This window comes from Achroia grisella, unplaced genomic scaffold, assembly GCF_030625045.1.
Source record: "Achroia grisella isolate CSIRO2021 unplaced genomic scaffold, CSIRO_AGI_Agris_v1 utg461, whole genome shotgun sequence".
Classification (NCBI taxonomy): Eukaryota; Metazoa; Arthropoda; class Insecta; order Lepidoptera; family Pyralidae; genus Achroia; species Achroia grisella.
Window position 1 is genome coordinate 247400 of NW_026712871.1, and position 24372 is coordinate 271771.

At 36.2% G+C, this 24372-nt stretch overlaps 1 protein-coding gene across 1 annotated transcript in view; it reads left to right on the plus strand.

Moving 5' to 3' along the window:
- Nucleotides 1-10939: 10939 nt before the first annotated feature.
- Nucleotides 10940-24372, plus strand: part of LOC131845242 (oxysterol-binding protein-related protein 8) — a 38110-nt gene continuing 24677 nt past the window's right edge. The window contains exons 1-8 of the mRNA XM_059194282.1: nucleotides 10940-11059; nucleotides 11860-11926; nucleotides 13458-13564; nucleotides 14754-14924; nucleotides 15425-15511; nucleotides 16272-16416; nucleotides 17028-17148; nucleotides 17777-17874. Coding sequence (XP_059050265.1) covers nucleotides 10946-11059; nucleotides 11860-11926; nucleotides 13458-13564; nucleotides 14754-14924; nucleotides 15425-15511; nucleotides 16272-16416; nucleotides 17028-17148; nucleotides 17777-17874 — 910 coding nt within the window. The 5' untranslated portion in view covers nucleotides 10940-10945. The remainder of the gene's footprint in view (nucleotides 11060-11859; nucleotides 11927-13457; nucleotides 13565-14753; nucleotides 14925-15424; nucleotides 15512-16271; nucleotides 16417-17027; nucleotides 17149-17776; nucleotides 17875-24372) is intronic.

Sequence of the window (24372 nt, forward strand, 5' to 3'; positions counted from 1 at the left end):
TCAAAACAAAACAATTAAATCTGATGGATGAATATGTCAGTTTCGAAACTAAAATTCGAATAAACTGTCAAAACGTCAATCAATATGCCAAATCAGATTTAGCTGTCAAATAAAAATGTTTAAGTGATGGCCTTCCTCACTTAGACGATAACTGATGAATCTATTTTAGGACTTATTAATTGAAAAATATTTTACAGTTTTGAAATTTGTTCAATGAACACTTGCTGAATGAAAATGACGATATTTTGTGTAACAAGTAATTAAGAACATAGATTGCAATCCTGCATGGCCGATAGCGTTGACCTAAGAAAATTGCCAAATATGGGTTTTTATATTTAGAGATACTTTCATGTAAATATTTTCTTCGATATCGCCATTTAGAAATGCTATTGAGACGTTTTAATTATGTAAATTTCAACAAATCTATTTACAATCATGAGTTTTCAGTAACTAATGTTTGATACAGACACGCTCGTTTGAATAAATAATCATTATTTTTGATAATAATCACTTTAGAGTTCCGTGTTTACCGCTGATTCCTGAATGACCATGCATGGTATTCAATCCTAGATTCTTAGTAGACCCTCCTAGGCTACTCAATAATCCAAATTATTAAAATTGAAAATTAGCAATGCAAGTCGAGTAGATATCGTTACTTATTAGATTAAATTCGGACCAAAGCATCGTATCGCAACACTACATACTTAACGAAACGAATCGACACGACACGGAACATGTCAAAATTTAGAAAAAATTAAAAAAATCATACTTCAAACCCTACGTTCCCGTAAATTTAATTTCGAAATATAACTACTGACCTAACAAATATTTTATAAATTGCAACGAAGTGTTGTATTTGAAACTTTCAATATTAAAAGTGTGTTTGTGTGAATGATTGTAGTTAATGTAATAGTCTCTCGTAAGAGGCCCATACCGCGGATATGCCCTGAAATTGGCTGTGAGGACTTGTATAATAAACACGTTTGTGTAACTGCTCGCAATTGTGAGCAGTATATTCATGAACATTGTGTATAAATTCTACTAGTCACAGTTTATAGAGTGACCTCTGACCGTTTGCGAAGTTTTGCAATGTTTGTTACCGGTTTACACAATTTTTAAGCGCGAATTGTCGGTAATAAACAATCAGTTTGATGATCTACCAATTGGACGTTGTCTCTGGTGACTGTGAGTATTTTTTATTTTTTTATAGGTTAAATATCGAATGGGCTACTTCTTTAAATTCAATTATGAAGTGACGACAATGGGTCACAGGTGTATCACATATACGGTTCAATAAGATTCTAATTGGATACCGGGTGAGTGAATGGTATAATAGAAAATAATTTATTTGCATATAAAACACATTTGAATAATATATGCTAACATTTTAAGTACTATTTATGTTTCTTAAATGGTTGTATAATATTTACATGCCAATTTAAAATTGTATCACATGATACTAAGGTTTTAGGCGTGATACAGATTAGAGTTGGATATAGATACTTATTAAAATTTGCATTTTTTTTAATCTTATAACAATTAGTAGTCACTTGAAGCTAAATCATTTTAGTATAAAACTGTGATATAGGTTTTTTATATTAGGGCATATTTACAAGAAATTCTTTGCATACATTCATGTTAAAGGTTTGATTGATGTTCAATCCCATTGCCCTTAAAATAAACAATATTATTTTTACTTTTTTTTCCATTGTGATTTGTTACATAGATTTATTTTTGATTTAAGTCTTAATAGGATAGTGCTAACTCAACTTGTTTGCTATTCCAATATTTATTTTATTGTTTGTACTCATGGTTATAGTTAATGTTGGTTTTGTCAATTATTATTTCACTACCTAGGTTCCTAGCTAAGACAAGACATAGGTCTCCTCTAAAATTTCTTATAACAATTTTATCTTAAGAAATGCTATTCCAATTACAAAAAACAAAAACATTTCAGCTCTGGAAGCATTACTTGCACGCCCATTTGTCCTTACATAATTTCTAGAAAAAAAAACAACTGACTACAGACAATTTTACGATTTTATTATGTTTAAAGATGTTTGTAAATGTTTATAGAGTTGCATATGAGATAACTAACAGTATCTGAAGGAAGTGGAGTGTAGTGTTTTTATTGTAAACTTGGCAACAATCCATTGCTAGCAGCAGGCAACTGTTGTTAAACAAAATATAATTTTTACAACTTAGTATGTTTTAGTTTTTCACAACAATGTTTCAGACTTCAAAACAATTGATGTGTAAGACATGGACATAGTAAGTTCAATAAACTTCCTTAATCTATACATATAAATAAAAATGCAGTGTCTGTTTGTAAGATTGAAACAACCGTTTACTACATGCATATGAATATAAGCATGGTACATACACCAAAATAACATTTATTACCATTTTTGTCTGTCTGTCGGTCTGTTTATTCCGGCTAATCTCTGAAATGGCTGGACCGATTTTGAGGGGACTTTTTTTGGCAGGTAGCTGATGTAATAAGGAGTACATTAGGCTACTTTTATTTTAGAAAAATATAATATAATTCCATGCGGACAAAGTCACGGGAACAGCTAGTTAGTTATAAAATACTGTACTATATAATAACCGAACATGTGTGTAGATTAAAGAAAAGACAAGATATATTTGACCAAATTACAGTTATAGTTTTGGATAAAATATAATCTGTTTAAACCTAGCTTGAAGTTGGCACTTGCATGACATGAAGAAGTGCAAGCAACTGTAATACATACATACATACAATATATATATTTAATTATCCTATAATTAAATTTATGCTTTATGCTGAGTTGGTTGCATCATCTTTGTGACACATAAAGCCACCTCCATGTTTTAATTTGTTTAATTTATATTTCTATATCCCCTGTATGTTATGTGTTTGTAATTGATGAATAAAGCATTTATCTATCTGAAGTAAAGCATAGACATTACAATATAGCAATATTTGTTTATTACACCAGCTACCTGCATGGAATTTAACTTTATTTTTCTAAAATAAAAGTAGACTAAGTTACTTCTTGTTACGTCAGCTACCTAAACAGTTCTGAGATTAGCCAGAACAAACAGACAGATAAAAGTTGTAATTAATGTTATTTTGGTCTATGTACCATATTTAGATTCATATGCATGTAGTAGAAAATGGTTATTTCAATATTACAAACAGACACTCCAATTTTATTCATATGTAGGTAGAGATTTTGTGTTCTCCCAATTTTGCCAAAGATGCTATTTAAGTAGCACGAAATCTTAGATTACAATGCTTTCTTTCGAACTAACTTGCTGGTGTTAATTTGGACTAGTAATACTAAACAAACTGAAATGTAACACCAAATTAATTGGTCCAAATAGAGCAGTGGTTTTCAACCTGTTGTCCATCAAAAAAATATTTTTAGCATTGGGAAATAGTGGTTTCATTGATAACAATATGCTATGTCAGGTTGACCTCCACACTATGCTTTAAAATCCATTGTGATCAATTCTAAAATTCGCCATGGTGGGATGGTAGAGTGGGACTAACTGATCTGACTTTCTCATTACTCACAATTTGAAACATTTCAATCAAATGCATGTTGACCGGTATGGGAATGTTGATGGTGATGAGTATCATCACCATCAACGTTCCCGTACCATCATCATCAACAACACCACCATTTTTATTGTAGTAGTCTTTTGTTTATTTCGTATGTTTTATCTTGCGTTTACCTTACATCGTTGTTTTGTTTCTATCGTTTTGTTTATTATTTTGTTTTCGTATTGTTTTGTTTTTGTTTTGTCTCCTATCAATAATATAATATTTATAAAAATTTATATGTAACAATAATGTAATAGAAATCATATATCTAAGAAAAACATAAATTTACATATTTTTTTCACGTCTGCTGAAGCGAGCGTAAACCGCACCACAGCCTTAGAGTCTTTCAAATGAATTCTCAGATTAAAAAAAAAACTTTTTCTCATAGCTTTATCCTCCACTGATATCACGCCAGCGTTTATCGTTAGCGCAGCCTTGTGTACTATTCCTCTTTGAAAACTATTATTATAAATAACTACCTGTACACTTTATTTTTCTAAAATAAAAGTAGCCTAAGTTCTCCTTATTACATCAGCTACCTGCCAAAAAAAGCCCCATCAAAATCGGTCCAGCCATTTCAGAGATTAGCCGGAACAAACAGACAGACAAAAATTGTAAAAAATGTTATTTTGGTGTATGTACCGTATTTGTATTCATATGCATGTAGTAAAAAACGGTTATTTCAATATTACAAACAGACACTGCAATTTTATTTATATGTATGGTGTATTAGTACATTTGAGAACTTTTGTATAGTCATACTTATGTTTTTTAATCTATCGCCCATTCGGAAACCTGTGTCATCACAAGATGAACGAGTAAGTTGCGTGTTGCTCTTTTAAGTAATTGTTATAACTTTATATTTTTAAATTGAACTTATAAACAACTATAACTTATTATATTCTACCCATCCTCTAAAAAGTATCGGTATAAAAGGTTGACAACCACTGTTTCAGTGTATTGTACATACATGGAACGTGCAAGTAACAATGGCTAACTGTAGGTCAAGGCGAGTGGTGGCAAACAGCCGATAAATGTTCTAAATTAGTATGGTCGAGCGTTCACAGCATCGGTTGGTGGTTAATTTTTATAACGTCTGCCTATAGTTTAAGACAAACTATAAAGTAAAGGTAAAGAAAAAAACTATAAGGTAAAGAATTATTCCTAAAATATCATCCTGATCATCTAGATGAATGGCGGTCTTCCACAGTGCGGTTTTCTAGAAACTTTTTGCCATGCACAACCACATTGTGGAATCACCTTCCAGCAATGGTATTTCCGAACCGATAATCACCTTCCAGCAATGGTATTTCCGAACCGATACGATATTGAAACCTTCAAGAAAAGAGCTTATTCCCTTTTAAAAGGCAGACAACGTACTTGCAATTCCCCTGGTGTTGCGGGTGCTCATGGGCGGCGGTATTCACTTAACATCAGGTCAGCCGAATGCTCGTTTGTACCGTGTTATAAAAAAATTTTTTCATCAGATTGAACTATTGTATATAAAAAAGCAGGTTGCCAATTAGCAGTATTCAAAAAGAAAAAAAAATGTATACGCACACATGCAAACATATAATGCTACGTTTACACTCACTCACTTTAGGGAAGTGAGCAGCGCGAGAGTGTAAACACGCCATTCGCGCTGCACGGCGCACTCTCGATTGTCGGATTTTCTTGCGCGAGTCAAAGGACTGCCAGCGCGAGTGGCAGCATGTGTTTACATTCAGGCCTCTCTCTCAGCTGTCGACCGGCAGTGCGAGTGGCAGGGGAAGCAGCTGAATGTAAACGTAGCATAAGATCTATACACAAATAATCAAATGATGCACTGGAAGCAACACTAGACATTTTCACATTTCGCTCCCCCTTCGCTAATGTATACGCTAGCAGGACACCAGTGGAGGATGATAGGAATGACATGAGGTCAGATCAGTTAGCCCATCGTGACAAATTAACCAAGAATTTATCACGATGGTTTCCAGGGGGAGCTGCGTGGAGGTCGACCTGACATGGTACATTGCTAGCAATGGGAGTTACTAGTTCCCATCACTAACAATCCCCTTTCCCCCCAACCGATTGCTCCCCGTGGTTCCCCCTAGAAACCATCGTGATAAATTCTTGGTGAGTTTATCACGATTGGCTAACTGATCTGACCTCATGTTCATCCTATATCCTCCACTGGTGCCCCATCAGCGTAAACCGTTAGCGCAGGTGGGTGAATCATTCCATTATCATCCATAAAAAAAATTATAATCGTGAACACAAAAGCTAGCAATGGGTTTATCAGTCCACATTACTAACAATTCCCTTCCCTGTCGGTATGTTTGACTCCAAGATGGCAGGGGCCAGCAGCCTATCGCTTTCTCTTGGATTATATTCTGGTTTGATAACGGTGTTACCTTCACCGGGCGCCTTTAATTTTTAGTTTGATCGATGTTTCCTTGAGAGTCAGTAAGACATATAAAGATTTATGGTATCAGCCAAACTTGAATTTACGACATCTTGTATTATTTATAATTTTTTATTTAAAAGAGCAACACGCAAGATTCCCCCTCGTTCTTCATGTGATGAGTCTTCCGAATGAGTGGTAGAATAAAAACAAATGTGACTATTCAAATGAGCTTACATTAAGTTTATTTGAATAAAGAATATTTCTATTCTTTTCTATTCTATTCTTGGGCAATTCAGCGTAGTAAAATCCTAGGCCACGGCTCCGTTAAAAATTGTTTATAAATGTTTATAATAAACAGGTGTTGTCTTATCTATTATACAAGGATTTACAACATTGATGTTATAAATAAACAGATATTTAATTTGCACTGAACGTACTTACATATATATATATATATATATATATATGAATAAACCGACTCCGAAAACTTAAAAAAAAAACTATATACTGCGCTACGGTTGCCGCTGGCATTGCACCAATGGAGGATAGGATGAGCATGAGGTCAGGTCAGTTGGCCCATTGTGTAAATTCACCAGGAATTTATCACGATGGTTTATAGGAGGAACCGCGTGGAGGTCAACCTGACTATGTACCATACATTGTTAGCAATGGGGTTATTAGTCCACATTCACTTTCCTCTCGATAATCGTTATATATAGTACTTCCATAAATAGCAACACAGACGTTACGTTATCATGTGATGGTTACCACTCATGCGTTACCATTCCGAAGAACTGAGATGTATGGCTGCATGATCTGTGCTTTCAATGCTTCATACAGAATAGAATCTTATAGTACAGTAGCTACCCGCCCCGGCTTCGCATGGGTGTACGTCGTCTGTCCTTACTAATATTATAAATGCGAAAGCAACTCTGTCTGTCTGTCTGTCTCGCTTTCACGCCAAAACTACTGAACCGATTTAAATGAAATTTGGCACGCAGATAGTCTAGACTCCGAGGAAGGACATAGACTACTTTTTAATGCGTAAAAAGGGTTGTAAGGGGTTGAAAATGGAAATGCAAGGTTATCTTTATGCGGTTGAATACAATAAAAATAAACGCTTTGTACATATCACTAAAATAGTCAGTAAAATAGTGACCTTGACCAAATAATGAAAAAATAATTGCGGAAGAAGTTGCAGGTACAGCTAGTGATACATATAAATCTTCCTCTTGAATCTCTCTGTTGCAAAAAACATCATTATAGTCCGTTGCGTAGTTTAAAAGATATAAGCGAACAGACAGCGACGACGACTTTGTTTTATACTATGTAAAAAAGTTGCTTAGTTGATTTAGACAGAGGTACCCACGTAAATGACTTTTTTCAAACTCTACGTCTAGTATATGTAGCCTATATCTTTCTTCATCTAATCTGTTATCTCTAGAACTCAGTCAATAGCATTGTCGTTACAGTGATTTAGCCATCATAAAGTAATAAACAGACTGACAGACACTAGCAATTATAAATAATAACAATACATTTTTATTGCGCACAGATAAACAAATAACAATCAAAGTACATTAAACATGTTTTACAAAAGGCGGTCTTATCGCTATTAGCAATCTCTTAGAGACAAACTGATATTGATAGACAGTAAAAACAATAAAAACATCATGACTAGGCCCCTCACTGGACACAGCAAACTAAATAAATACATGGCAAACTTTTAACTGAAATATCATCCTGATCATCAGGATGAATGGCGGTCCTCCACCGTGCGTTTTTACCAGAAACTTTTTGTCACGCACATTGTGGAATCACCTTCCATCGATAGTATTTCCGAAATGATACGATATTGAAACCTACAAGAAAAGAGCTTATTCCTTCTTAAAAGGTTGGCAACGTACTTGCATTTCCCCTGGTGTTGCGGGTGCTCATGGACGGCGGTAATTACTTGATCCGCAAGCGCGTTTGTTCCCTATGCTATAAAAGCAACTTAGTACTGTCCTTAACAGAGATTTCAGATTTTTCCAAGCTAAAGAGGCAACGCTACTATACATTCTATGTAGTTGTAGCTCACTCACATAAATGAAATATCTCCTTTGGAAAGTACACATTATCCTGAGGAGATTAAAACCATCACCCCTAAGAATGTCCTTCAAGAATTGAAGAATATTCTTAGGAGCGATGGTTTCCCTGACGGGTCCAGGCAGCGACCTCTAAAAAAGGGCCAGCACACTGTTTCTCTGTAGGTCGCAGTGCTACGGGCCTAATGCACCTAGTAATAGCCCAAATACTTTAAAGAAAAATAACCAAGATTTCGTCAAACGTTGCTTATCACGTTCACATGTCTTCGCTATACAATCAAATCAAATTTTATTAAGTTTTATTCAGCGGTTTAGTCATGAAAAGGTAACAAACAAACACATTCGGATTTAAATAATAGTATGAATTATTAAACAGATTATAATATTGCAAGCGTTGAGTCATTTTATTGGATTGCTGTTATACATACATAAATTTAAATCTCTTCAATATGATAAGATATACACTCATAGATAAATCGGTTTATCTTGTCGGCAAGAGAATGTGAAAAGTGATTGATAACCAAGTTTCTCGCAGGCGCGACTGCTTCTTAGGCAGTGCTGTTTTTTGTGATTTTTTATGACAAGGGAATAAAACATCTTGCGGTTCGCGTGATGGTAAGAGATTACCGCTGTACCTGAGCACCCGCAACACCAGGGAAATTGCGAGTGCGTTGTCTGCCTTTTCAGAAGGAACAAACTCTTTTCTGGAAGGTTTCAATATCATATCTGTTCGTAAATTCCATTGCTGGAAGGTGATTCCATAATGGGATTGTGCGTGGTTGGTTTGTTATACCCGTTTTTGCTAGTATACGCTGGTTGCCCGACTAGTCGAGGATGATAGGATGAGCATAAGGTCAGGTAAGTTAGCCCATCGTTGTGAATTCACTTGGAAATAATCCTTTTGGATTCTAATGGGGATTGCATGGAGACCAACTAAATTGCTAGCAATGAGGTCACGAGTTTCCATGACTAATAATCCCTCCTCAACGTCGACAGTTGACAATGACTCTGACTACACCCCACCTAGGAGGGGGGAAAGGGGATTGTTAGTAATGTGGATTGATTATCTTATTACTAGCAATGTATGGTACATTGCTACCTTGCTGTCAGGTTTACCTCCACGCGGTTCCCCTTGGAAACCATCGTGATAAATTCTTGTTGAATTTGGCTTGGCTTGGCTTGGCTTCAGTTGACTTGAACTTGGCTAACTGACCTCATGCTCATCCTCCACTGGTGCCCCGCCAGCGTAAACCGTTAGCGCAGGCGGGTGCACCATTCCATTATCATCTATAAAAAAAATACCCCACCTAGGATAATAGTTGTGACATTGTTTTTCTCAAACTTAATATTTAAATGAATAGTAAGTATCAGTTGCCTACAGGACCAAAGCTTTGACAATCTAGGCACATATCTAGGGCCCGTAATTTAAAACTATCAAACGCAAAGTATTCATGCCTGAAGAATAGGCCGCAATTACAATGTTGTCGGGGGCCATAGGTTTTTGTCACTATTTCTTATGTGACAACCAAAAATCATAGTACCTACCCCGACAGAAATCTGGTCACCAAACAGTCAACAAAGCAGCTTCAAAACAATGTATATATTATATATCCAAACTCAGTTTATTGGCTGATTATTCTATTCCTAGTATCGAGGCGAAAGATATGACGCAATATAGGTATATATAAACAGTAATGGTTAGAAATTGATTACTAATAGGGAAATTCATAACGCTTTCATCAGCGGTGGTCAGTTATCCGCATTGAAATTTTGTGGTTTTACACATGATAATAATAGCATTATTCAACAAAATAATACAAATCCATTAAGCGACTAGTCTTCCTTATATATATATATATGAGGTGGAGAGCTGATATGAGGAGGAGAGCTGATGTAATATTGTAGAAAAATAAAGTTTATGTAACATTGTAGAAAAATAAAGTTTATTTTTCTACAATATTACATCAGCTATCTGCCAATAAAAGTCCCGTTAAAATAGGTCCAGCCATTTCAGAGATTAACCGGAACAAACAGACAGACAGAGAAAAATAGTAAAAAATGTTATTTTGGTGTATGTACCGTATTTATATTCATATGCATGTAGTAAAAAACGGTTATTTCAATATTACAAACAGACACTCTAATTTTATTTATATAATATACATATATATTCCTCTCCAGATAACATAGATTTAACTTCAGTTTAAAATCAGTCTATGTTCCGATTCCGCGTCGAATGTACGCGTTACTAATAAGCCATGTAGTACACTACCAAATAAACTTACTAATGTACAGTAAAAAGTACAATTATTCTACCTCTGTACTCACTACCTACACACTATAATAAACTAATATATTATGTAGCGACACCGCATCATATTTATATATATTTATATTATATATATAAACTACTATGATAAGCATATTATAGATGTCATAAATTTGTTGAAATATTGTTATGATAGGTATAAAATTATTCTATTGTTTTATGTTACAGGAAATCCATTTTTTCCTCTTTAATCCTGTACTTCCATTTTCATTCCAAAATAATTCTTCCAAACTAATAATTATATATTACAAACAATGACATATATACCATTCCAAAAATATATTATTAATTGACATATATCATATATTAATCTTATTTTTAAACGCTATTTACATAATTGTATGTCATAGTAAATTGACATCGTGGATCCAATCGAATCGCCACTTGTACCCCATACGTTGGAGCAACTTGATCCCGTAATACCCGGGATCAACCCCAACCATTTTGTGTCGCCAACTCGGACAGTCATACACCAGTTTGGCGTGCCAATCAAAACGAGTCGTGACCGTTGTACATTCTCATACCCGTCACGATGTTCTGACACAAACATGAGTTCATCCCCAGTATTGGAACCCTCGTCCCCGTCAACCACACCCTCATCCCCTGCGCTGAAGGCGGACTGCGTGCAATTCCACACGTCGACACCAAACTACATTGGAAAGGTATGTTGGTGATAATGATAATGTTCTTATATAAGATACTAGCTACTCGCCCCGGCTGTGCCCGGTGTACATGTATTATACATATAAACCTTCCTCTTCAATCACTCTGTCTATTAAAAAAAATCGCTTCGAAAGCCGTTGCGTAGTTTTAAAGATTTAAGCATACATAAGGACAGACAGACAGCGACAGCGACTTTGTTTTATACTATGTAACAAGCTGTTCTCGCGAATTCGTCCGCGTGGAATTTAACTTTATGATTCTAAAATAAAAGAATTTTTCTAAAATAAAAGTAGCCTAAGTTACTCCTTATTACATCAGCTACCTGTCAAAAAAAGTCCCGACAAAATCGGTCCAGCCATTTCAGAGATTAGCCGGAACAAACAGACACAAACATAGATATAATATGATATTATATGATAGAACGATTCAAGAGCAAGGTGTACATCTTGCTTTGTTATTGCTAAAAACTGCATTAAAATCTGTTACATGGTTAAAAAATCTAAGAAAAAACAACGGAAACGACTTAATTATATACTATGTAAAGATATTATATTCTAACGGCGGAGTACACGCTTTACTTGCGATGGACGCGGGTTTGATTCCTCGTACATTACAAATATTTGTACACGGTTTCATTCGCGTAAAATTTATAGTCTATATGTTATTCTGATAAGCTATATTACTGTAAAGTTTCACCAAATCCATTTAGTAGTTTTTGCGTGAAAAAGTAACAAACATCCATCCATAGTCAGAAACTTTCGCGTTTATAATATTATTAAGATAATGTTTTATGTTACAGAAGCAGCATCAACCCCCTCTTCACGTCGTGTTGCCGTCCACTGCACCGGCGACTCCACCTATTTACGGTACTTATGAAGTATTACTAGCTGTGTCCGCGCCTTGACCAAATAAAAAAAAATCTAACACAATGAAGCCAACGAAAAAAGATTCATCGTTATAGCTTCAAAAGAGACGATTTCCCATACAAACTTTCATCTCCTTTTTTACCTCATTAAGGGTAACATTGTTACAAACTTTGAATGTCATATTTATTTATATTTAATCAACAGCCTAAAAAATAAGTTTCAAGCTTTAAAAATCTAACTTCCATACAAACTTTCATCTCCTCTTTCAACTCCCTTGCAACTCTTTTTTCGCATTAAAAGTAGTCTATTTACTTTCTCAGGGTCTAGACTATTTGTTTATCAAATTGAATAAAAATAGGCTCAGTAGTTTTGGCGTTATAGCCCCATGTATGTGACTCTCACACGCATATATACTCTTTTGTTTATTGTTGAAGTCTGTGGTCAAATTGAGAATAGATTAACATTGGGGACCTGTCTGTTCAGGTTACGAACACTGATTAGACTTTTTGTTTTGCAATAGCACATGCTGGTGGTCACTCTATTTTCCCAAATTTGAATTTATAATGAATCAGTATTATTGTAAACATGTTCAATATTTTTTGAATAAAAAATACATGCTGAGTTTCTTATGTCTTCCATCTCGATATCTCGAACTGACGGTAGATTTGACCATAATTTCTTTTAAATAGGTTCAGTAGTTTTGACGTGAAAGCGACACAGACAGACATAATTACTTTCTCATTTATAATATTAGTAAGCTAGTAATATTTCGACCACTGAGCGAGCACTAGTAATTTAAAGGTGTGGCCTGACTGATGGATTTATGATCGCAAAGGTAAGGCAGTTCGGTTGTGTAAACAGCTAGTTAAATTGATCTAGTTATTTGTTTACTTAAGTTCATGACGCAGTTTCAATACGAGGCTGAATTACAGGCCGTGAATAGTTTAGGAATAGAGTGATATAAAACTCTCTCTATTTATTACATTTAGATAGCAACATACATTTTTTATTAATTAATTACAGACATAGCATAGTGAAGTCATAGAAAAAATGTGCATTATGCCACTGAGACAAAATCTGCGTAGGTTTAGAAACAGTTTTTTTAATTTAACCTTGGTATTTTTTTTATTTTTATGTAATTGGAAAGTCAAAATGACGATTTGATGGTAAGTGGTATCCTTCTTTTTTATGGATGATAATGGAACAGTGCACTTGCCTTCGCTAAAGGTTTACGCTGGTAGGGTATCAATATAGTATATATATTAGGTCAGGATATTAGGTTATGTAGGTTAGGATATTAGGTCGTCAGCATGAAGAGCAGATCAGTTAACACATCTTGGCAAATAGAATTTTACCTCGCACTCCACAACTGAATTACAGCTTAAAAAGTAAGTTGCGTATGGCTGAAATAGGTAAATCAGTGAGTATTGATCACCTCAACATGACGCCGTCCTCGCCGGCAAGTACGTTGACCCCAAAATGTTTTCATCGGAAAATATTGCAGTGTTTTAATTACTACGTTATATTGTAGGGGAGCCGACTCTGACGCCGCCGCCTCGGTCACCAGCAGCTACCGTCGCCACACCAGCGTCAGGAGACGGTCGTAACCATCCGCCTGACGGCACATCCTCGGATAAGGTGAGCTCCTATAATTTGTTTATACCATGTGCGCTGTAGCATGGTGCGGTTGACAGTTTCATTAACGTTTCGTTTCACTCTTGAAAGTTGCCGCGATTTACAAATTATGACTTAGTATTTCAGCTGCACCACATTCGTAATATATTAAACCACTAATGACTGTATTAACTTAAATGTAGTAATTGTTAAATGTAAAATTAGTAAATGTCACACCCCATGCTACAGCGCATATACATAGGAAAATATCTAATAAAATGACACAAACATATGTATTCATGAGTGTTTGTATTTGTCTGTATGTTTTCTATGTATATATATTTTTTAATTCATGATAATAGAACGGCAACTGCTACGCTAACTGTTGACGCTGGCGGGGCACCAGTGGAGGATGATGTTATGAGTATGAAGTCAGAAGATTGTCAGTCCATCGTGACAAATTCACCAGGAATTTATCACAATGGTTTCCTGAGAGAAGCGCGTGGATGTCAACCTGATATGGTACACTGCCAGCAATGGGTTAATTAATCCACATTAATAACAGTCTCCTTTCCCCTCCCTATGTATATTATGAATATATTTAAAGAAAAATGTATTTAAGTATTAAGTTATACATCAGTTGTTTAGTAGTACCCATAACACAAGTTTAGGGGGGGAAGGGGATTGTTAGTAATGTGGACTTATGACCTCATCACTAGCAATGTACCATGTCAGTTTGACCTCCACTCGGTTCCCCCTGGAAACCATCGTGACAAATTCCTAGTGAATTTGTTACGATGGGCTAACTGACCTGACCTCATGTTCATCTTATCATGCTCCACTGGTGCCTCGCCAGCGTAAACCGTTAGCGCAGGCGGATGCACCATTCCACTATCATTCACAAAAAAAAACACAGGTTTTTGATTTATTTGAGACTATATGGCGCTGTGTGTTATTATATTATATATATATATATATATATATATATATATTCACCGGGGCGAGTGTAGATGGCACTCCAAACCCGCGGAATGACTTGTGGAGCGGGGTTGTAGTCATCTCGTTATTTACTCCTTTCTAACTATATCATCTTTCACACATACACAAAAATATCTCTGTATTTGTCGCTGGGTTATTGTAATGTGTATGTTTTTGTTTAAACAATTACTTATCCATTTATAATTGTAAAAATATCTCTATATTTGCTACGCAGTCTTCAGAAACAGCCGTCGGTACACCACGCGCGGCAAACACGGCCCTATCTCGCAAAGAAAGTTACAAAGCACAACGGCAGCACTACAGAAGAGAAAAGAAGAGAGCGGCGTCCGCGCTGCTGCACTCTATAGAAGATCCCTCGGTCGTTGTTCTATCAGATTGGTTGAAGGTATTTGCTATTTTTATTTTGTGCCAGATATTACCCGCGACTTCGTCCGCGTGAAATTTAACTTGTAAATATATAAAATTTCAAAAATAAAAGTAGCCTAAGTTGCACCCTATAATATTACCTATCTGTGAGTGAAAGTCTCGTCAAAATGAGTCCAATCGTTGCAAAGATTAGCAAGGACAAACAGACAGTAGACAAGTACTTTAAATATATGAAAATGTTTTTATAGTTTAAAAACATTTTTCTGACATTCGATTATGTATATTATTGCGATGTATTACCGATACGATATTGAAAACTTCAAGAAAAGAGCTTATACCTTTTTAGGCCGACAACGTACTTGCAATTCTTCTGGTGTTGCGGGTGCTCATGGGCGGCGGTAATCACTTACCATCAGGTGAGCCGCAAGCTCATTGTCCCCTGTGTTATAAAAAAAAGTATTGTAACATTACTTCGTTTCGGAGTTTATCAAGAGATGTTTATTTTTTTTTTACTTTCAGGTTCGAGGTTCCCTAAAGTCATGGACGAAGTTGTGGTGTGTCCTGAAGCCAGGGTTACTGCTATTGTACAAGAGCCCTAAAGCTAAGGTGAATTTCGTGGTAAAGCATTTTTGTTTTTTTTTCTTTGTGTTATTGTGAATGTTTAAACGTTGTTTATTTCTGACTAGCTGTTCCCGCGACTTCGTCGGTGTGGAATTTAACTTTAATTTTCTAAAATAACAGTCTACTTCTAAAATAATTCAAATATGAATAATTTCCTCGTTTTTGCAACTTTTTTCACTGATGCTTCGGTTCTATTGGTCGTAGCGTAATGTTATATAGCTTAAAGCCTTCCTCGACAAATGGACTATCCAACACAAAAATATTTTTTCAATTCGAACCAATAGTTATTGAGATTAGCGCTTTCAAACTGTAATTGTGCACGACGTACCTTCTTAGACTTTTATTGTACTTTTTATATATATTAAAAATCCATTTTCAATTGTTCTATTATTTGTCACATTTAAAAAATATATATCTTTTTACCATCAGCGACCGTAGTTTCTCTTAAAACTAAAATTAAAATATATATTAAAAATACAGTCCTTAGAAACATTAATAATTAAAAGTAATAATTGAAACATCTCTTGCTCTCAAATACCACCTGGAGTGCTTTTATTAGCCGACAAACAGTTGATCATGATACAACAGTTATTTATACCGCTACAAGTTACAACTACCTACTTATGACAGTTATATAAACTACCTTATTTTAACCATATATTACACAAACAAACTCTTCAGTTTTGTAATTTTAGTATAGATTAATATTATATTTAACCGTCTGTAATGTTTTCTGTACGTACAGAGCAGTCACTGGGTGGGCACGGTGCTACTGACGTCGTGCCAAGTGATAGAGAGGCCGAGCAAGAAGGACGGCTTCTGTTTCAAGTTGTACCACCCTCTGGAGCAGAGCATCTGGGCACCTAGGGGGCCACACAACGAGACCATAGGTCAATAATAATAATAATATTCCGATATAGTAATAATAAGATAAAATTAATCATATAAAAGAGCAGCACGCAAGTTACTTGCTTGTTCGTCTTATGATAAGGCATCTTTCAGAATGAGCGGTTGATTAAAAAAAATAAGTAATGACTATTCAAAAGTGCTTGAATGTTAATTTAATTAAATATATATCATATACCACCTTTAAGTAATGATGATGGTGGGCAGGTGCGATGGTGCAGCTGCTGCTGCGCTTCGCCAGCGTGGAATTTAACTTTATTTTTCTAAAATAAAAGTAGCCTAAGTTACTCCTTATTACATCAGCTACCCGTCAAAATCGGTCCAGCCATTTCAGAGATTAGCCGCATATGAATATAATAAAAAACGGTTATTTTAGTATTACAAGCAGACACTCCATTTTTATTTATATGTATAGATAACATTAATTCAACATACAAGTTTCTTGCTCGTTTTATTGTGATGAGCCTGCGTTCCGAATGAGGTGGAACCAAAAACATATGACTATTTAAAAGTGCTTATATTGATATTATTTCTATTTCTATTATATTGTGAGTTGTTAAGTCAATGATGTCATGTCGGTGATGATGATGTCCAGGTGCGGTGGTGCAGCCGCTGCCGACGGCGCACCTGATCTTCCGCGCGCCCTCACAGGCAGCAGGACACTGCTGGCTCGACGGACTCGAGCTGGCCCTGCGCTGCACTAATGCTATGCTCAGGTACTCACGCGCACTAATGCTACACCAACGCCATGCTGAATTACTCACCGCGTTAGTGGTACACCCACGCCATGCTCAGGTACTCACGCGCACTAGTGTTGTCTCAATACCATGCTCAGGTACTCACGCGCACTAGTGTTGTCTCAATACCATGCTCAGGTACTCACGCGCACTAGTGTTGTTTCAGTAACATGCTCAGGTACTCACGCGCACTAGTGGTGCCCCATTGCCATGCTCAAGTACTCAGGCGCACTAGTGGTACCCGATGCCATGCTCAGGTACTCACGCGCATTAGTGTTGCCCCAATGGCGTGCTAGTGCGCGTGAGTACTTGACTCACGCGCACTAGTGTTGTCTCAGTGCCATGCTCAGGCACTCACGCGCACTAGTGCTGTCCAATGCCATGTTCAGGCGAACATATATAACATATATACACTTTGTTTATTGTTAAATTCTGTGCTCAAATTGAGATTAGATTAATATTGTTTGTCATTAATATCATCTGTCTATAGTCTTACCGAATGTAATGAATGAACTTATAATTTAAATTATTTGTGGTCGAAATTCAGTCAAAAAATTGTACCTAAATTACTTAAATTATAATAAATAATTTAATTGTATTGGTGTAGATGTTCCCGGTCTCGACCAGAGCAGACCGTGGCAGCGGAGGCGCCCGCTACGCAGACCATCTCTCATGAGGAGCTGGAGATGCACTTCAACGAGCACGGTCAGTACCACTACCACATTTTACCACCATTTTTTATGGATGATAATGGAATGGTGGTCCCGCCTGCGCTAGCGGTTTACGTCGGGCGCCAGTGATAGGATTAGCATAAGGTTAGGTCAATTCACTAGGAATTTATCACGATGGTTTTTTTTATGGATGATAATGTAATGGTGTACCCGCTAACTGATGACTGCGCTAACGGTTCTCCCTGGCGGGGCACCAGTGGAGGGCGAAAAGATGAGCATGAGATTAGATCAGTTTGCCCATCGTGACAAATTCACTAGGAATTTATCACGATGGTTTTTTTTATGGATGATAATGTAATGGTGTACCCGCTAACTGATGACTGCGCTAACGGTTCCCCTGGCGGGGCACCAGTGGAGGGCGAAAAGATGAGCATGAGATTAGATCAGTTTGCCCATCGTGACAAATTCACTAGGAATTTATCACGATGGTTTTTTTTATGGATGATAATGTAATGGTGTACCCGCTAACTGATGACTGCGCTAACGGTTCCCCTGGCGGGGCACCAGTGGAGGGCGAAAAGATGAGCATGAGATTAGATCAGTTTGCCCATCGTGACAAATTCACTAGGAATTTATCACGATGGTTTTTTTTAATGGATGATAATGTAATGGCGTACCCGCTAACTGATGACTGCGCTAACGGTTCTCCCTGGCGGGACACCAGTGGAGGACGGTAAGATGTGCATGAGGTCAGGTCAGTTTGGCCATCGTGACAAATTCACTAGGAATTTATTATGATGGTATTTTGTTGGATGATAATGGAATGGTGCACCGACTGCACTAACAGTTTACACTGCTACCAGTCGAGGATGGATAGGATGAGCATGAGTTTCGTTGCTCGTGACAAATTCACTAGGATTAGGAAAAATCATGAGATCTTACCTAGTTTTATTTATTTTGATTGAATTATAACATACAAACATCGTTACCATTAAAAATAAATAAAACGTGGTAAGATCCAGTGATTTTATTCTAATGGTACATATCAAACACAGTCACATTTAAAACAATATATAGAAATTTACCAGGATGATTTCCTGACCGCGTGGAGGTCAACCTAACTTGGTATATTGCTAGCTATGGGGTCACGAGTCCACATTACTAATAATTCCCTTCCCCCTCTTACATATAATTATATATTACGTATATTTAAAGAATGTAAATAAGTGTTTGTGTCAGTTGTCTAGTACCCATAATAAACCTATGTTTAGCTTGAGACTAGATAGCGCTGTGTGAATTGTCCAGGGCTATTATTATTATTATTATTATTATTATTTATTATTGTTTTTTTTTATATTATTTTTTTCTCGACTTCGCCGGTGATCTTGGTATGTACGGGCCTAAGCCAAGTACATAACAATGTTCTATCTTAGGTGGATATACCATAATACAAATGTAGGCCTAATCTGTCTGTAGAAACTTTCTAACAATGCGGCATGTGTTTAGAACTACAGCCTTCTGTAGTTGCCAGTATATATTATTGTATATATATAGCCTATGTGTTATTCCGATGTATAAGCTACATTACAGTAAAGTTTCATCAAAATACGTTTAGTAGTTTTTACGTGAAAGAGTACAAACATCCATCCAACTCTAGCGTTTAAAATATTTCTTATTAATAAGAAATATTCGATATTTGTATAAATAAGTTGGTGATTTTTTACCTTAATACTAATAATTATAATTGTTTTCAAAATTTAGCAATAATTACATTAATTACATATAATAAGGTAAATTCTAAATTTTCTAATATGTATATTATCACCCGTTCAATCCTTACGCACTGTATGCTAATTTGTAAATGCTAAATAAACTATTTTATAATAACTATAATGCTAAATTATAAATAATATACTATTCCTATGAACAACACCATCGTCTTTATAAAACTATATTGTTAATGATTTAATAATATAAATGTACACAAATATTCTTTCCCAATTTATCAATATTTTAAAATTTACCTTCTATGACTGGCTACTTAAAAAATAAATGAGTATTCAATGATTTGTGGTTATTTTAAACCGAATTCTGTGATAACGTTGTATTATGTTCGGTTTTTGACAAAGTAATGCCTATTTTCTTCATAATACTGGACTATGAACGTCTGAATTTACTATATACTTATACAATTCATTTCAAACTAAAACATATTAATACCATAGTACTGAAAATGTCACAGACATTATGTAGCAACTCACCAACACCTATAATGTCCGTATCGGATTATTCACCAAAGAAAAATCTAGAAAAATCATATGTAACTAAAAAGAAACCCGTCAAAACATCAAAGTGGGCGCAATTCGTAGATACAATCGATGTTCTGGCGAAAGAACATGACGTATCGAGCGATTCTGACGAGAAAAGAGACGGAGGATTCCTAAATTTCTTGAGGAAGAAAGAGATAGATCGCAACGCACCGTGTACATCATCTGTCAGGGTTGCCAGCACTTCGAAAGATTATAAAAAGCCTAGCAAAAGCATTGCATCCAGTCCTTCGAGATTAGAGAGAAGAACGCCAATATTGAAGTGTTTTGATTTGCCGAAATTGACATTTGACAAGAAGAATGTTAAAGAAAAATCAACAACGACAAATATTCTAGAAGATAATCTCGTTAAATTCATCTCTGCCTTTCCGAAACGTAGAAGTTCGACGCCGACGACGTACAAATCGTTCACACAGAAACGTATAAGTGAATTGAGAGAATCAGGCGTTAAGACTGACTCCGAGAATGATGATTATTTACAGAGCGATTTATCTAATCGTAGAAGGTTGAAAGATTCGGAAGTTATATGCGACACCCCTGAAAATATATTAATAACTAAAACAGCGCCATCTGTTGAGACATTTGGGAGGTATAGTACATCTTCGACTGATGATTGCGGTCATAAGAATTCCAACAGGTATATTTATTACTTTTAAATTCAGTCCTCTTACGATATATCTAAAGTTGTAATTACTTTGAGCGTAAACTACCAGATTCATGAATATTTAAATAACTATAAGAAACATAGTTATCACGGCCTGTATGTATTCCTAATGAATTTATTGCGTATCCAATCATCATATCAGCCCGGAAGACGTCCACTTCTGGACATAGGCCTCCCCCAAGGATCTCTACGACGATCGGTGCTGCGCTGCTCGCATTCTTCGCCTTCCAGCAATCTTGACCAGATCGTCGTATCGTACCCAATACCGTTCATAAAACGCAATCTTTTGCTTTACATTTCTTTTCACGACGTTGCTTCTGCTTCCCTTACGTCACCAATAGGCACAGGAAAATTGATGACTGAAGTTTTCCTTGAAGATATAAGGGCATTTTTTTACAATTGTAGTTTACGGAGGGCATGATGAGATGTTATTACGGCTTAATCAATTATGATGAAGTTTATCATACATGTATCATTTTGTACTGAGAAATGTTGGCTACATTTTTGTCCCGGTCAATCATGAAAATGATGACGCGGTTGATGTGAGCGAAGTATTACTTAATAATTATGATTAAGACCTGTGAATAATAACTTTTATTGATGATTGTTATTGATGATGAATGAGACTGCTATCATGATTGTGCAATAAGGACTCATAGGACAGTGACAAAATAGTTACACTGTTTGGTGTTTTTTATCAATAAAAGTTTAAACGATCTCGGTGAGTCAGCGGTATAAAGCCTTACTTCTGACGATCGCGGAGTCGATTCCTCCAACAGTACAAAGAGAGTATTATTCTTTGTATTGGTCTGGGTGTTTTCTGTGTACCTATATTATGTATGTATTTACAGAAAATAGATATCTAAGTATATCTACCAGTTGTCTAGTAACCATAGCACAAGCTCTGCCTAGCTTGGGACTAGATGGCGCTGTGTGAATTGTCCAGGATATTATTATTATGTTGTGATTAATTGTGCCAAATCACAGAATTAGTTTTTTTATATTGGACTAGCTGTTCCCGCAACTTCGTCCGTGTGGAATTTATCTTTATTTTTCTAATAAAAAAGTAGCCTAAGTTACGCCTTATTACATCAGTTACCTGCCAAAAAAACGTCCCGTCAAAATCGGTTCAGTCATTTCAGAGATTAGCCGTAATAAACAGATAGACAAAAATTGTTAAAAATGTCATTTTGGTGTATGTACCGTATTTATATTCATATATATATATAGTAAAAAACGGATATTTAAATATTAAAAACAGACACTCCAATTTTATTTATATGTATAGATCTTTTTTTCGGACTACTCTAATGCTGTTGGCCGCAGCTGGCGCTTACAGCTTCACCGGACGATAGGGGGCGAGTGCAGATGGCACTCCAAACCAAAGGAAGGACTTATGGAGCGGCTGAAGACCAACTCCCGCCTGACTGATACGACTTTAGTCTGAGGGCACCACTAGGGATTCGAACCTCGGCTCAGGCCGCCATAAACGGTCCACGTTTGAATTGGACGGGGGATCGATTGGAGGGGATTTTTTTGTGGATGACAATGAAATGGTGGTCCCGCCTGCGCTAACGGTTTACGCCGGCAGGACACCAGTGGAGGATGATAAGATGAAAATGAGGTCAGGGTCAGTTAGCCCGTCGTGACAAATTCACTAGGAATTTATAACGATGGTTTCCAGGAGGAACCGCGTGGAGGTCGACCTAACATGGTACATTGCTAGCAATGGGGTTACTAGTTCCCATTACTAACAATCACCTTCCCCCAATCGGAGGAGTTATAGATGTATAGATGACTCATACAGATGAGTCAGATGTTACGCCGGTTTCGTACGGTCGTGGGTTCGACAAATGTCTCATTCAAGGTGTAATCCGTAACCCTATTTTAGGTTATCACCACCATACAAATCTCATACACCGACACCGTGTCATACACCGGAGAAATATTCTTTAATTGACTATGGAAAATTACCATCGACCAGTTTAGATGCTATAAAATTACAAAAGACAGACGAAAGGATAACATCTCAGAATTTCTATATAGCTGGGAAAATTATACCGAATGGTGAGAATTGAAAAAAATTTGTTCAAATAATCCGCTCATTCGGAAAGCTGTCTCAGCACAGGAAGTCTCATGAATTACACGTAACTAAAGAAAACCCGATGTCGGAGAGTCTGTCTGTCCGTTTGTCGTGGTATGGGCATATAATGCGTAGGAATGAAGATATCCTAAGGACGGTTTACATATAGAAGAATCCGATGTCGGAGAGGTTAAAGAGTAATCGTCTATCGTGGTATGGGCATGTAATGCGTAGGACTGAAGATACATATGAATGTGGATGGTTATAAGGGTAGAGGAAGACCGAAAAAGAGATGGATGGACTGTGTGAAAGATGATATGGTGAGAAAGGGAGTAAATAACGAGATGACTGCGAACAGGGATGAATGGAAGAGAAAAACATATTACGCCGACCACAAATAAATGGGATGAGGAAGAAGCAGATGATGATGATGAGAAAGTATTTTCATAAAGTAAAATAACCTGTGAAATATCCACGACAGTATAAATAATAAAAAAAATGTCCAAACGTCACTTTCTTACTTCCTCTAATATTTTAATTTTTTATCTATCATTTATATTTTTACTAGCTGTACCCGCGACTTCGTCCGCGTGGAACTTTATTTTTCTAAAATAAAAGTGGCCTAAGTTACTTCTTATTACATCAGCTACCTGCCAAAAAAAGTCCCGTCAAAATCGGTCAGTCCACCATTTCAGAGATTAGCCGAAACAAACAGACAGACAGTAAAAATTGAAAAAAAAACTACAATTTTATTTATATGTATAGATTAAGATATGGTTGTTGTGAATGTGAGGTTGGTAGCGTACAAGAGTAATACCTGTACATAGTGTTTCTGTGTGTTTGTAGGGTTGACAGTAGTTATGCTAAATGTAGTTGTAATATATAGCATGCTAATTCTCATTAGAGGCCGTCCATTAATCACGTGATCTTTTTTTAATCATTTTTTAACTCCCACTCTCCCGTGGTGTTACGTGGTGAGGTTTAAAACTAACCCCCCCCCCCCCTCCTCCACCCAACATCACGTGTATTTTTAAAATTTTTAGAATATTATCTTCAAATACAGGTATAAAGTATAATCTTTTATTTTGAAATTAAGGACCATGATAAAAATGTCTAGACAGAATAGTTGCAAATCGTTTTTGATTGGCATATAATAAATACACGTGATGTCTTACTAGAGATCCCCCCCTCTCGCCCCTCCCTTGTGATATTTCGTGATTTTTGTCAAACCCCTCACGTGATTAACAGATGGCCCCCTTATAGGCTATATAGCCCCCTATAGATAGAGGTGGCTATGTGGATGAATAAAACAACGAATAAAAAATGGTAAATACTTATAATAATAGGGAATTGTCACAGAAAAAGTTACAATGTGTTTACAATAAAATCAAATCAAAATATCTTCATTCATGTAGGTCTATTACAGACTTATGTGTCAGATCTACCGGCAGTTCGGAA